Below are 16,397 nucleotides of genomic sequence, written 5' to 3' on the forward strand. Positions count from 1 at the left end.
TTTTTTCTATAGGGCATGTGCACTCACCAGAAAGACAGAGACAGAGAGACAGAAAGCAAGAAATCACCCCCCCAGGGGGGATGGCCACCCCACAATGCCTTCTTCTCCATCTCCATTCTCCTCTCAGGATCTTGGGTACGCACGCACGCACGCACACACACACACACACACACACACACACATCAGGCGTGAGTTTAAGCCACTGGGTCCAGGACTTGAACTGCGGTTGACTACATGGGAGTCCAGCGACATAGCCATTACGCCAACTGCTGGTTCCCCCAGTTATATTTATTTTTTCTAGTTTAAATAATTATTTATCTATTCATTCATTTTTTAAAAATTTGATCAGAGAGAGAGAGACACACACACACAGAAAGCGAGAAAGCAAGCCACCAGGTCTAGGACTTGAACCGTGGTCAGCCACGTGGGAGTGTCCAGAGCCTCAGTCATCACGCCACCTGCTGGTCCCCCCCCCCCAGTTATATTTCTAAGAGGCAGATTTGACAGGTTATTCACCCATTTAAAGCATTTAATTGCTCCCTACTATCCTCAGGATAAAGATCAAATTATTTACTGTCTGACATTTAATATCTGCCCCCACCTTAGCCCATCACCCATTCTGCTATGAATTTTACTTTCAAAAAACAATGAGCAAAAAAAAAAAAGGTGAGCCGACACTTGACGTTTCCAACTACAGTACTCGCTCCCTTTGCATATGCTTTCTTTTCCCTAAGATATTTTACCACCGTCCTTTCCCTTTTCCTCAATCTAACTCCTGCACATTCTTTATATACTTCAACTGACCAATGGCTGCTTTGGTCCCAAGACTATGTGCTCCCATAATACTGTGTGTACCCCAAAACAAAATTTATTACACTGCATTCTAACCACCTGTTTACTCTTCTGCATCCTCTACTAGAATGCTCTCCTTGAGAGAAAGGGGAGATCTGTTCACTCTTTCGCACCTGGCACACCGTAAGGACTCAATAATTACTCATTAAGTAAATGAAGGGAAAAAACATCTTCCATACAAGCTTGTGGTTTTCTACAGTCACTTTCCTTGACTTCAAGGAGAAAGTTACAGCCAAAGAGTCCTAAGAAAAGGTTGATCATCAACTAACCAACCTACCCATCCTACTGTAGTTTGTTCTCTAAATATAAAGTCAACCAAGAGGGAAAAAATAACCACAAAACTCCATATGGAATCTTAAGCATCATATCAGTGACACTAAACCGAAAGCAGCAAAAATTTCTAATGGTATTTTTAAATATTATACTTCATTCCACAGTGCCACATAGTGGTGAAATACGTAAGTGCATAATAAAGATGAAGTGTAGGTGAGAAGGGGACATCTGGGAGGCTCCAGCAGTTTGTCTTCCTTGCGACCAGAGGGAAGCATCTGTGGAGTGCCTCACAGCTGCCTGATCCAGGGTACCCAGTTAGCTAGTTTGGCTCACTGCATCACTCAGGAACTTACATCACTGGGGCTCAGGCTGCCCAGCCCATTCTCCTGATCAGAATCCTTCCCAGACTCAGTGCCTTGGAACGACCGAGGATGAGATGGATGAATCCAAATCTCCAAGCGGGTAGTGTCATCTCCGACATGCCGGAAAGTAGACTTCTTTCCTTTCCGCCACTGGTCAGCGTTGAGTTCAAATTCCTCGAGTTGCTTCTTTTCCATCTGTTCTGCCTGTGCAACATACAAACACACAAGCTCTGACACTCCTAGGATTCAGCTACAAAAAAGAGCCTCACTTCACTTGTGTTGCCTAAGGGCTATAAAAAATTAAGACTCTGGGGCCAACAGGTGACGTGGCGGTTAAAGGTGCTGAATTCCCACATGGCTGACTATGAGTTGGGTCCTGGACCTGCTGGCATGCTTTCTTGCTTTCCGCCTCTCTCTATGGTCAAATTAAAAACAAAACAAGAGGGACCAGCAGTTAGCGTGGTGGCTATGTCGCTGAACTCCCAGGTAGCTGACAGAGGTTCAAGTCCTGGACCCGGTGTCCTAAACTTACGCCAGGCGCGTGTGCGTGTGTGCCCAAGATCCCAAGAGGAGAATGGAGGAGAAGGGACTGCAGCATGGCCATCCCCCTTTGGGGGGTGATTTCTCGCTTTCTGTCTCTCTGTTTCTCTGGCAAGCGCATGTGCCCTGTAGCAAAAACCTCTCAAAAAATAAGCAAACAAACAAAAACTAATAACAAGTGGAATTAAATAAATAATTCTTAAAAAAAACAAAAGTTAAGGGAACAGTAGTTGGTGTAATGGCTATGTCACTGGACTCCCATGTAGTTGACCGTGGTTCAAGTCCTGGACCTGGTGGCTTAAACTCATGCAGGACGCATGTGGGTGCGTGCCCAAGATCCCGAGAGGAGAATGGAGGAGAAGGGATTGCCATGTGGCCATCCCCAGGGGGTGATTTCTTACTGTCTCTCCGTCTCTTTCTTGTGAGCACACACGCCCTATAGCAAAAACCTCCCCCGAAACAAAAAAGTTAAGACTTTGCTATGGTCCCAAAGTAGCAGAGTATCATCTGCTTTGTCTCATAAAGTTATTAATTCTATAAGCTGGATGCTATGAAATATGTACCCCAAGGACCCTTGAAAGTATTCCTGAAGATCACAATTTAGTTTTGCATAGGGACTGACTGATTATCCATCAACGCAGCCCAATGGGACCACTTGAGGATGTTATTAGCCATTCTCCCGAGGATACAGAGGCACTAAAGAAAATAAATGATTCTACCTACATTCCCACTCACCTTTCGTTTGGTCTCTTCAAACAAGCTCATGAGACTCTCCTTGGCAGTCAGGATAGGGTTGCTGGCAGCTAAACTGCGCATATAGTAATATACAGCATCAAGCTTCCTCCTCTGCGGAAAGAAGCCAGAGACATTCAGTCATTTGATTCTCTTCGTGTGTCTAGCATGAGGTAGTTGATGCAGGAAAACCTGTTATCTCTCCCATTCTGACCCCCAAGTTATAAGGAATTCCAGTACGAGTGCTATCCATGAAAGGAGCGAAGGCAATGACATCAGAGACCTCTCCTTGTACAGTACTACATCTTACACACAGACATGTTCCAAAAACCAAGTACTCGTATGTGGGAGAAAGGAAGAGCCTTTTAAAAAATAAGCAGCAGGGGCCAGCAGATGGCATAATGGTTATGTCACTGGACTCCCACATAGTTGACCACAGTTTGAGTCCTGGACTCAGTAGCTTAAAACTCACACTGGGTACATGTGTATACGTGCCCAAGATCCCAAGAAAATGGAGAAAAAGGGACTCCAGTGGTGTGGCTATCCGCACTGGGGGGAGGGGTGTTTTCTTGCTTTTTGTCTTTCTGTCTCTCTAGTGAGCACACATGCCTTATAACAAAAATCTGTCTTAAATAAATAAATAAAATAAACAACAGGGGAATGCAAGTTAAAGAGCATACTAGTTAAGGCCCTGGACTCCCACGTAGCCAACTACAGTTCGAGTCCTGGACCTAACAGCTTTAAACTCAGGCTGAGAATGTATGTGTATGTGCCCAAAATCCTGAGAGGAGAATGGAGAAGGGATCGTGGCGTGGCCATCCTCCCTGGGGGGTGATTTCTCACTTTCTATGTCTCTGTCTCTCCAGCAAGCCCAAGTCCTATAATAAAAACCTTTCAAAAAAAAAAAAATATATATATATAGGGGCCAGTAGGTGGTGTGGTGGTTAAGGCACTGGGCATTCCCATGTGGCTGATCATGGTTCGAGGCCTGGACCTGATAACTTGCTTTCTTACTTTCCCCCTCTCTCTCTGGCCAAATTAAATGAATGAACAAGAAAGACTTTAAAAACATAAATAATTCTTTTCCTTTTTTTTTTTTTTTTTGGGGGGGGGTGAACATACAAACACACAAGCTCTGACACTCCTAGGATTCAGCTACAAAAAAGAGCCTCACTTCACTTGTGTTGCCTAAGGGCTATAAAAAATTAAGACTCTGGGGCCAACAGGTGACGTGGCGGTTAAAGGTGCTGAATTCCCACATGGCTGACTATGAGTTGGGTCCTGGACCTGCTGGCATGCTTTCTTGCTTTCCGCCTCTCTCTATGGTCAAATTAAAAACAAAACAAGAGGGACCAGCAGTTAGCGTGGTGGCTATGTCGCTGAACTCCCAGGTAGCTGACAGAGGTTCAAGTCCTGGACCCGGTGGCTTAAACTGACGCCAGGCGCGTGTGCGTGTGTGCCCAAGATCCCAAGAGGAGAATGGAGGAGAAGGGACTGCAGCATGGCCATCCCCCTTTGGGGGGTGATTTCTCGCTTTCTGTCTCTCTGTTTCTCTGGCAAGCGCATGTGCCCTGTAGCAAAAACCTCTCAAAAAATAAGCAAACAAACAAAAACTAATAACAAGTGGAATTAAATAAATAATTCTTAAAAAAAACAAAAGTTAAGGGAACAGTAGTTGGTGTAATGGCTATGTCACTGGACTCCCATGTAGTTGACCGTGGTTCAAGTCCTGGACCTGGTGGCTTAAACTCATGCAGGACGCATGTGGGTGCGTGCCCAAGATCCCGAGAGGAGAATGGAGGAGAAGGGATTGCCATGTGGCCATCCCCAGGGGGTGATTTCTTACTGTCTCTCCGTCTCTTTCTTGTGAGCACACACGCCCTATAGCAAAAACCTCCCCCGAAACAAAAAAGTTAAGACTTTGCTATGGTCCCAAAGTAGCAGAGTATCATCTGCTTTGTCTCATAAAGTTATTAATTCTATAAGCTGGATGCTATGAAATATGTACCCCAAGGACCCTTGAAAGTATTCCTGAAGATCACAATTTAGTTTTGCATAGGGACTGACTGATTATCCATCAACGCAGCCCAATGGGACCACTTGAGGATGTTATTAGCCATTCTCCCGAGGATACAGAGGCACTAAAGAAAATAAATGATTCTACCTACATTCCCACTCACCTTTCGTTTGGTCTCTTCAAACAAGCTCATGAGACTCTCCTTGGCAGTCAGGATAGGGTTGCTGGCAGCTAAACTGCGCATATAGTAATATACAGCATCAAGCTTCCTCCTCTGCGGAAAGAAGCCAGAGACATTCAGTCATTTGATTCTCTTCGTGTGTCTAGCATGAGGTAGTTGATGCAGGAAAACCTGTTATCTCTCCCATTCTGACCCCCAAGTTATAAGGAATTCCAGTACGAGTGCTATCCATGAAAGGAGCGAAGGCAATGACATCAGAGACCTCTCCTTGTACAGTACTACATCTTACACACAGACATGTTCCAAAAACCAAGTACTCGTATGTGGGAGAAAGGAAGAGCCTTTTAAAAAATAAGCAGCAGGGGCCAGCAGATGGCATAATGGTTATGTCACTGGACTCCCACATAGTTGACCACAGTTTGAGTCCTGGACTCAGTAGCTTAAAACTCACACTGGGTACATGTGTATACGTGCCCAAGATCCCAAGAAAATGGAGAAAAAGGGACTCCAGTGGTGTGGCTATCCGCACTGGGGGGAGGGGTGTTTTCTTGCTTTTTGTCTTTCTGTCTCTCTAGTGAGCACACATGCCTTATAACAAAAATCTGTCTTAAATAAATAAATAAAATAAACAACAGGGGAATGCAAGTTAAAGAGCATACTAGTTAAGGCCCTGGACTCCCACGTAGCCAACTACAGTTCGAGTCCTGGACCTAACAGCTTTAAACTCAGGCTGAGAATGTATGTGTATGTGCCCAAAATCCTGAGAGGAGAATGGAGAAGGGATCGTGGCGTGGCCATCCTCCCTGGGGGGTGATTTCTCACTTTCTATGTCTCTGTCTCTCCAGCAAGCCCAAGTCCTATAATAAAAACCTTTCAAAAAAAAAAAAATATAGATATATAGGGGCCAGTAGGTGGTGTGGTGGTTAAGGCACTGGGCATTCCCATGTGGCTGATCATGGTTCGAGGCCTGGACCTGATAACTTGCTTTCTTACTTTCCCCCTCTCTCTCTGGCCAAATTAAATGAATGAACAAGAAAGACTTTAAAAACATAAATAATTCTTTTCCTTTTTTTTTTTTTTTTTGGGGGGGGGGGGTTTGCTCTAGATAGGGAGCATGCACTTACCAGAAAGACAGAGAGAAACAGAGAGACAGAAAGCAAAAAATCACCCCCCCGGGGCGGATGGCCATGCGGCAATCCCTTCTCCATTCTCCTCTTGGGATCTTGGGCATATATGAACATGTGCCTGGCATGAGTTTAAGCCACTGGGTCCGGGACTCGAACTGCAGTCAACTACATGGGAGTCCAGCGACATAGCCATTACACTCACTGCTGATCTCATGTTACTGACCATTTTTTAAAGTAATAAATCATTTGAAAGTGAGTTGAACATTTTACAGATATTATTCAACTAATTCAGCATAAAAAGATTTTTAAATAATTATTTAATTTTATTCATTGTCATTATTTTATTTTATTTATTTTTTAAGTTGACCAGAGAGAGAGAGAGAGAAGGAAAGTGACAAAGAAAGTTGTCAGGCCCGGGACTTGAATAGCGGTCAGTCATGTGGGAGTCCAGCCACCTTAACCACCACACCACCTGCCGGCCCCACCAAAAAATATTTCAAGTCCTTTTTATAACCAGTTAATAGGGAAGACAAAGAGAAGCAGGTCAAAAAGAAGAAAAAAGATGGGAACTAGCAGTCAGTGTAATGGCTATGTCGCTGGACTCCCACATAGTCGACCGCGGTTTGCATCCCGGACCCGGTGGCTTAAAACTCATGCCGGGCACGTGTGTGTGCATGCCCAAGATCCCGAGAGGAGAATGGAGGAGAAGGGATTGTGGTGTGACCATCCCCCCTGGGGGGTGATTTCTCGCTTTCTGTCTCTCTGTCTCTGTCTGTCTGGCGAGTGCACGCACCCTATAGCGAAAACCTCTCCAAAAAAAAAAAGAAGAAAAAAGAAAACCACTGAAACAAAGAGAGAGCAAATATCCAAAAGTCATTCTGTTTCTCCAACTTCATATACATTTTCGGTTTCCTAAAACTGTCTTAAAATACATCCGTAATTCTAGTTTCTCGAACCAGCTAGTGGTGCAGTGGTTGCCGTGGCTGGATCCCACATGGCTGACTGTGCAGTTCCAGTCTCGGATCTGGTGGCCTGAAAAACATGCTGAGTATGTGTGTATGCATGCCCAAAATCACAAAAGGAGAATGGAGAGGGGACTATGGTATGACCTTCCCCCCCTCAAGGGGGAGGAAGAGGAGTGATTTCTCACTTTCCTTCTCTCTCTCTCTCCCCGGCATCCAACGCGGGAAAAAAACTAAAAAAAAAAAAAAAAAAAAAAAAGGCATTCTATGTTTGTGGATTAAAAGACTTAATACTGTAAAGATGGCAATACATCCTTAAAAAAAAACTACAGACTCAGTGCAATATACTTATCCAAGTCCCAATGACTGTTTCTGTAGAAATAAAAGTATATCCTAAAATCCATATAAAATTGCAAGGGGCCCCAAATACCCAAAACAGCCTTGAGAAAAACAAATTTGGAAGACTCACATTACCGAATTTTTTAAAGAGATTTTTGCTGAAGAGTTCATGCGCAAGAGAATTATAGAGAGAGAGAGAAAGGAGGAGACAGAGAGACAGAAAGCAAGAAATCCCTTCTCCTCCATTCTCCTCCTGGGATCTTGGGCAGGCACGCAATCACACATGCCCGTCTTGAGTTTTAAGCCACTGGGTCCAGGACTCAGACTACGGTCAACTATGTGGGTGTCCAGTGACGTAACCATTACGCCATCTGCTGGTCCTGAATTTTTTTTGCTTTAAAAAAGATTTTTGCTATAGGGCATGTGTGCTCACCAGAGAGATAGAGAGAGACAGACAGAAAAAGAGAAAGGGGATGGACACACTGCAATCCGTTCCCCTACATCCTCTTCTCAGGATTTTGGGCATGTACACACACATGCCTGGGGTGAGTTTCAAGCTGCCGGGTCCAGGACTCAAACCGCAGCGGTCATGTGGGAGTCCTGTGCCATAACCACTACATCACCTACTGGCCTCAACACATTACTCAATTTTTCATACTTCAAACTTACAGAGTGACTCAAAGAGTTGTGGTATTGGCATAAGGACAGACATATCAATCAATGGAAGAGAACTGAGAGTTAAGAAAAACATAAAAATAGGACCAGCAATTGGTGTAATGGCTACGTCACTGGACTCCCATGTAGTAGACTGCGGTTCGAGTCCCAGACCCGGTGGCTTAAACTCATGCCAGGCGCATGTGTACGCGTGCCCAGGATCCCAAGAGGAGAATGGAAAAGGGATTGAGGTATGGCCATCCCCCCAGGGGGTGATTTCTCACTTTCTGTCTCTCTGTCTCTTTCTGTCTTTCTGGCAAGTACACGCACACTACGGCAAAAACCTCTCAAAAAAATATTAAATTAAAAATTAAAAAGAAAAGAAAAGAAAAACAAAAATAAAACCATACAGTGGGATTAGCAGGTGGCGTGGTGGTTAAGGGCACTGGACTCCCACAGGGCCAGCCGCGGTACAAGTCCCAGACCTGGCAGCTTGCTTTCTCACCTATCTTTCTCTCGCTCTCTTTCTCCGTCCTTCTCTGGTCAAATTAAAATAAATAAATACATATTATTAAATAAAATAATTGTTTAAAAAAATTTTACAACCATGTATCAAATAATTTTTTATTTTTTTATTTTATTTATTCATTCCTTTATTATAATTTGACCAGAGACACACATAGAGACAGAGAGAGAGGGAAAATGAGAAAGTAAGCAATCAGGTTCGGGACTCAAACCATGGTCGGCCATGTGAGAGTATTCACCACTTTAACCACCACACTACCTGCTGGTCCCCCTCAAATGATTTTTAGTAAGAGTACCAAGACCAATTAATGGTCTCTTCAACAAAATGGTTCTGGAAAGACTGTATATGCATGTGTAAAAGAATGAAGGTGGATCCTTACAATTCACATCATATAAAAATTAACCTAAAATAGATAAAGGACCTAACTATAAAAGATAATATTATAAAACTCTCAGAAGGGAGCCAGTACTGACAGTGGTTGAAGCACTGGACTCCAAGATGGTTAACCATGCTTCGAGTCTCAGACCTGGTGGCTTAAAATGCTGGGCACATGTTTGTGTGCCGAAAATATCAATAGGAGAACAGAGGAAAAGGGATTGTGCATGGTCATCCCTCTTTGAGGGGTGATTTCTCACTGTCTCTCTCTGGTGAATGCACATGCCCCAATGAAAAAAAACTTTAAAAAAAAATCTCAGAGACCAGCAGGTGGCATGGTGGTTAATATTAAAAAAACAACCTCTCAGGAAAAATAGAAGTAAACTTTTTTTTTTTTCAAGAGACTTTTGCTATAGGGCACATGCACTTGCCAGATAGAGAGAAAGAGACAGAAAGTAAGAAATCATCCCCCAGGGGATGATGGCCCACCACAATTCCTTCTCCATTTTCCTCTCAGGATCTTCAGCACGCATGCACATATGCCCGGTATAAGTTTTAAGCCACTCAGTCTAGGACTCGAACTGCAATCAACCATGTGGGAGTCCGGCAACATAACCATTACACCATCTGCTAGTCCTCATATAGGTAAACATCTTAATTTCAGATATGGTCATTGTTTCGTAGCTATGACACCAAAAGTACAAACAACAAGGAAGAAAGTAAGATAAATAAGATTTTTTCCTAATTTAAAACTCTCTGCATCCATGGCACAATTAAAAGAATAAAAAGTCCACAGAATGGGAGAAACATAGTTGCAAATCATGTATCTGATGAGGATCTAGAATCTGGAAGATAAAAAAAAAAAATGCTCCAACATCATGACAACAAAAAGGTAAACAACTCAATTTTAGAATGGACAAAGGACTTGAATAGACATTTTTCCAACCAAAGTAAAGTAAATCAGCCATGAAAGAAATGTTCAACAACACTAACTGTTAGGGAAATGCAAATCAAAACCACAAAGGAATATATCATCTCACACCCCTTAGGAAAGCTACTATCAAAAAATCACAGGGAGGACCCATGACTTTGTGTTTAACACTAGATCTCACACAGCCAACCAGTGGTTCAAGATCCAGACCTGGGGACCAGCAGGTAGCATGGTGATTAAGGCACTGGATACTCCCACATGGCCAACTATGGTTTGATTCTGGACCTAGTGGTTTGCTTTCTCACTTTCTCTCTCAGCCTCTCTGGTCAAGTTAAAATAAATAATGAATAAATAAAAAGTTAAATAATAAATAATTCTTAAAAAAAAATAAAAGACCCAGATCCAACAACTTGAAAAATATACAGAGTACATGCCCAAAATGTTGACTCGATGGACAGAAGATTGTCCTGTGGCCATGATTCACTGAAGGGTGCTTTCTCCCACCCACTCTCTCGCAAATGCAAGTATCCTCGGGGGAAATAATATCAGAAAAGGCAGGCCCTAAGTAGCAGCAGTTAGGCACCACACAAAAGCAGTCAGATCCAAAAGGAAAAAGAACCAAGCCCTGTGAGGAGGTTTTTCTCTTTCTCATGCATACATATTCTATACCATGAACAAAATAAACTTAGAAGGGGGTGTTAGGGGCAAGCCTCGTGGTGTAGTGGTTAAGTACTATATATGGGGAGGGAGGTCTCAAGCTGCAGTACGAATCCCAGTCCCAGAGGCCTGAGTCACACACCGAGGACCATGTATATGCATGTCTAAGATTGTAACGGGGTGGAGAAATGGAGGAAAAGATTGTGCCATGACTACACCTCACTGGGAGAAAGCACTTTCTCTGTCTCTCTTTCCCATCCATCTCCAAAAAATAAACAAATGTCAAAGAAGTGGAGAAACTACAAGCCTATGCATTGTGTATGGGAACGTAAAATAGTACATATTCTATGGAAAACAGTATGGTTATTGTTAAAAAAATTAAACACAGAATTACCAAATGATCTAGAAATTCCATTTCGTTTATATTCAAAAGAACTGAAATCAGGGTGACCAATGTTCACTGTAGTATTTTAAGAGCCAAAAGGTAGAAGCAACCTGAGTGTCCATGAACAAATGAAAGAATATACAAAATGGGGTACATACACATAATGAAACATTGCCCTAAAAAGGAAGAAATCCTGGCATACTACCAACAAGAACGAAACTTAGGGATTTATACTAAGTAAAACAAGCTAGTATAAAAAGGCAGATACTATATGATTCCATCCAAATAAGGTACCTAGTGTAGTCACATTCAGAGAGACAGAAAGTAGAAAGGCTAGTTGCCAGGTACTGGGAAGGAGAACGGGGAGCTATTATTTAATGGAGATAAGTCGCAGTTTTGAGAAAGTTCTATAGACTGGCGATACAGCAGTATGAATGTATTAAACACTACTAACCGTACACTGAAAAATGAGTACAATGTGGGGCCAAATGATGGCAGTTGTAATACGCAACATTCCGCAAGGCTGACTCACAGGAGAAGGTTCCACATTAGAGTCTGGAGACCTCCTTGGGTATGCCAAGCACTTGTGTCCCCATGATTTGGAACTGGCTGAGGTCAGGGGTGAATCGTGGCTTCAAGACTGTGATTAGGGCCAACCAGCGGCACAGTGATTCAACCAGCGGCACAGTGATTAGGGCAGCTGGATCCCACATGGCCAACTTCATAGTTCGAGTCCCAGATCTAGAGGCTGTACAGGTGCATGCATGCCCAAAATCCCAAAAGGAATAGGGATCAGAAGGTATTATAGCACGACTAGCCCCCAGGGAGTAATTTCTCACTTTCCCTCTCTCTCTCTGTTATTTCTTTTTTTTTTCTCTCTCTATCTCTCTCTAGTGAGCATACATACCCTACAGCAAAAATGAACAACAACAACAACAACAACAAAAAAACACACATGGTTGAGGAGACTACCACGTGGTGTGATGGTTAAGGCAGCTGAATCCCACATGGCCAACAGTATGGTTTGAGTTCAGACCCAGTGGTTTAAAAACATATGACAAGAACGTGTGTGTATGCCCAAAGTCCAAAGAGGAGAATGAAGAAAGGAACTGCAGCATGGTCATCCCTCCTGGAGGGTGCTTTCTCTCACCTTCTCTCTCTCTCTGGCAATCACATACACTCTTTAGCAAATTAAAAAAAAAAAAAAAAAAAAGGCCCTGTTGGAGTGCTCTGTCTCCCACTTATATTCATGGAAGAAATAAACTAAAAATAAAAAATTAAAAATTAAAAAAAAAAAGACAATAAATTTTGGGTCCACTGGTGGCCTGGTGGTTAAGGCAGCTAGATCCCACATGGTGAACTGTGCAGTTTGAGTCCTGAACTCTGCAGCTTGAAAAGTACACTGTGTGCATGTGCATGCATGCCCAAAATCCTGAGAGGAAAATGGATAAAGGACTGTAGTGTGGTTATCCCCACAAGGAGTGCTTTCTCATTCACTCTCTCTCCTCTCTGGAGAGTATATATTCCCTATGATAAATTTTTTTCTAAAAAACGATAATTTTTGAGGACCCGCAGTTAGTGTAATGGCTATGTTGCTGGACTCCCATGTAGTCGACCGCGGTTGGAGTCCCAGACCCGGTGGCTTAAACTCACGCCAGGCACGTGTGTGTGTGTGCCCAAGATCCCGAGGGGAGAATGGAGGAGAAGGGATGTGGCATGGCCATCTCCTTTGGGGGGTGATTTCTCACTTTCTGTCTCTCTGTTTCTCTCTGTCTTTCTGGCGAGCGCACGCGCCCAATAAGAAAAAAAAAAAATTAAAATTTTTTTAAAAAAAGGTAATTTTTTTTTTTTTTGGAGAGGTTTTTGCTATAAGGCACATGCGCTCACCAGAAAGACAGAGAGAGAGAGGCAGAAAGTGAGAAATCACCCCCAGAAGGAAAGGCCACACCGCAATCCCTTCTCCATTCTCCTCTCGGGATCTTGGGCATAGCATACACACGGGCCCAAAGTGAGTTTAAGCCACTGGGTCTGGGATTTGAACAGCGGTCGACAACATGGGAGTCCAGCAATGAGCAATGTATTAAGTAGACATTTCTCCAAATGCAAATAAATCTAATGCAAATAAGCAAATAAGCACATGAAAAGACTCACCATTTCAATAGTCACAAGGAAAATGGAAATCAAAACCACAGTGAGGTATCACCAGATAACGTACTACGTTTGTGTATATCAATGAAACGAACTGGTTCTGAAGATTACACAGAAACACAAAAAAATCCAAAATTGCCATGATAGTGTTGAAGAACAAAGCTGAAAGACACACTCCCAACTTCAAGACATACTATGAAGCTACAGTAATCCTGACAGTGTGGTACTGACCAAAGAATGAACAAACTGATCAAAGGAACTGAATAGCGTGCCCAGGAATAAACCCACAGGAATATAGTCCACTGATCTTTAACAAAAGAGCAAAGGCAATTCAAGAGGAAAGGACAGTCTTCAACAAAAGATACTAGAACAACTAGACATCCACATTGTAAACACATACGCAAAACAATAAACCTATATACAAACCTTCTTTCACAGACATCAAAATGGACCACAGAACTAAATGCAAAATTATCTAATTCCTAGACGATAACATAGGAGAGGGGAGCAGCAGGTGGTTAAGGTGTTGGACACTCCCACATGGCTATCCAAGATTTCAGACCTGGATCTGGTGGTTTGCTTTCTCACTTTCCCTCTCTGTGATTCTCTCTAGGCAAATTAAAATAAATGAATGAATGAATAAAATTAAATTAAATAATTCTTTTAAAAAAGAAGATAACATAGAAAAATTTAAGTAACTCCAAGTTTGGCAATGACTTCTTAGATGTAACACCAAAAACATACCAACTAAAAAATAAACTGATAGAGGCCAGCAGATGGTGTAGCAGTTACGTTGCTGGACTCCCACATGGTCAACCATGGTTTAAGTCCCAGACTCAGTGGCTTGAAAATCACACCAGGTGCTGGGACCAGCAGCTGGCATAATGGCTATGTCACTGGACTCCCATGTAGTCGACCACAGTTCTAGTCCCGGACCCAGTGGTTTCAACTCACGCTGGACACGTTGTGTGCTTGCCCAAGATCCCAAGATGAAAATGGAGGAAAAGGGACTGCGGCGTGGCTATTCCCGCTGGGGGTGATTTCTCGCTTTCTGCCTCTCTGTCTCTGTCTTTCTGGCAAGCACACACGCCCTGTAGCAAAATCCTCCCACCCCCCGCACAAAAAAAAAAAAAAAAAAAAATGAAAATCACGCCAGGCACATATGTGTGCATGCCCAAGATTCCCAAGAGGACAATGAAAGAGAAGGGGGTGGAAGGTAGCCATATCCCCTAGAGGATGATTTCTCACATTCCCTCTCACTGTCTCCATCTCTTTCTCTCTGCTGAGTGAGCACACATGACTTAGAACAAAAACTTCTAAATAAAAAATAAATTGATAAATCAGATTTCATTAAAATTAAAAACTACTCTTCAAAAGGCACTGCTAAAGAATGAGAAGAGAAGGGTCCAGCAGATGGCATACTGGTTACATTGCTGGACTCCTACATGAACGACTGTGGTTAGAGTCCCATACCAGGTGGGTTGAAACTCATACCAGGCATGTTTGTGTGTGTGTGCCCAAGATCCTGCAGGACTGCAGCGTGGCCATCCCCCTCAGGAGGGTGATTTCTCACTTTTCCTTGGACTGTCTGTCTGTCTCTCTTTGGAGAATGCACATGCCCTAAGGCAAAAACCTCTACAAAATAAAAAAGAATGAGAAGATAAATCACAGACAGGGGAAAAAATATGTATAAAACACATATCTACTAAAAGATTTATATTCAAAATATATAAATAATTCTTAAAACTCAAGTAAAAACAATTTAGTAATGAGCAATTTGGAACCATCAGATGGTATAATGGTTATGTCACTAGTCTTCCAAATAGTCATCCACAGTTTGAGTCCTAGATCCAGCACTTTAAAAATAAAATAAAATAGGGACCAGCAGTTAGCGTAATGGCTATATCGCTGGACTCCCATGTAGCCGACCGCAGTTCGCATCCCAGACCCAGTGGCTTAAAAACTCACACTGGGCACGTGTGCGTGCGTGCCCAAGATCCCGAGAGGAGAATGGAGAAGGGATTGCGGCGTGACCATCCCCCCTGGGGGGTGATTTCTTGCTTTCTGTCTCTATGTCTCTCTCTGTCTGTCTGGCAAGCGCACGCGCCCTATAGTGAAAACCTCTCCAAAAAAAAAAATAAATAAAATAAAATAAAAAACTTGGGACCGGCAGATGGTGTAATGACTACATCACTGGACTCCCATGTAGTCGACTGCAGTTCAGGTTCCGGACCTCGTGACTCAAACTCACACCTGGCCCACGTGTGTGCATGCCCAGGATCCCAAGAGGAGAATAGAGGAGAAGGGATTGCGGCGTGGCCATCCACCCTCGGAGTTGATTCCTTGCTCTCTGTCCCTCTGTTTCTCTCTGTCTTTCTGGCGAACACATGTGCCCTATAGCAAACCCCCCCCAAAAAAAAAACTCACACTGGGTGCATGTGCGCCCAAAATCCCAAGAGGAAAATGGAAGAGAAGGGATTGGAGTGTAGCCACCACCCTGAGGGGTGATTTCTCACCTTCTGTTGTCTCTGTCTCTCCAGTAAATATACATGCCCTACCACAAAAATCTCTCTAAACAAACAAACAAAAATATCCAGGACCAGCAGGTGGCATAGTAGTTAGGGGTGCTGAACTCCCACATGGCCAACTGAAGTTCGAGTCCCAGACCTGGTGGCTTGCTTTCTCACTTTACTCCTCTCTCTCATTCTGTCCCTCTCTGGTCAAATTTTAAAACAAATAAATAAGCAGATGAAAAGATGCTCAATATCCCAAGTCATTAGAGAAGTACAAACTAAAACAATGAGATACAGGCGAGCTCTGTGGCCTAATGGTTAAGGAAGCTAGATCTCAAGTGGCCAACTACGTGGTTTGAGTCCTGAACCCTATAGCTTCAGAAATACACCAGGTGCATGTGTGTGCGTACCCCAATCCAGGAATGGGGGAGTGAAGGAGAAGAGATTGCAACATAACCATTCCTCATAGGAAATGCTTTCTCCTCTACCTTATTTCTCACTGATGGAGCATTCATGCTCTCTAGCAAAAAAGAAGACAACCCCCCCCCCAAAAAAAAAAAAAAAAAACACAGAAAGATACACCTATTCTGAATAGCAAAAATCCACAACACTAGCTGCGCCAAATGTTGGAAATGATATGTACAGTACAATAACAACAGGAACTATCATCCATTTCTGGTAGAAATGCAACTTTTTATCTACATTTTTTTAAAATAATTATTTTATTTTTATTTATTTATTCTTTTTTTTTTTTTTTTTTAATTTGACCAGAGAGAGACACACAGAGAGAGAAAGAGAGAGGGAAAGTGAGAAAGTGAGCCAC

At 42.9% G+C, this 16,397-nt stretch overlaps 1 protein-coding gene across 6 annotated transcripts in view; it reads right to left on the bottom strand.

Moving 5' to 3' along the window:
- SMG6 (SMG6 nonsense mediated mRNA decay factor) overlaps positions 1-16,397 on the bottom strand; it is a 310,391-nt gene that overhangs the window by 279,046 nt on the left and 14,948 nt on the right. For 5 of the 6 annotated variants that reach the window (XM_006167566.3, XM_027767920.1, XM_027767919.1 and 2 more), the window contains 2 exons: positions 4,940-5,050; positions 1,479-1,691 (listed from right to left, as the gene is read on the bottom strand). In XM_006167566.3, coding sequence (XP_006167628.1) covers positions 1,479-1,691; positions 4,940-5,050 — 324 coding nt within the window. Of the gene's footprint in view, positions 1-1,478; positions 1,692-2,762; positions 2,870-4,939; positions 5,051-16,397 lie in introns of those variants that run through there. The other variant, XM_006167564.3, reaches the window with a different exon arrangement.

Source organism: Tupaia chinensis, unplaced genomic scaffold, assembly GCF_000334495.1.
Source record: "Tupaia chinensis unplaced genomic scaffold, TupChi_1.0 Scaffold144899_1, whole genome shotgun sequence".
Taxonomy (NCBI): Eukaryota; Metazoa; Chordata; class Mammalia; order Scandentia; family Tupaiidae; genus Tupaia; species Tupaia belangeri.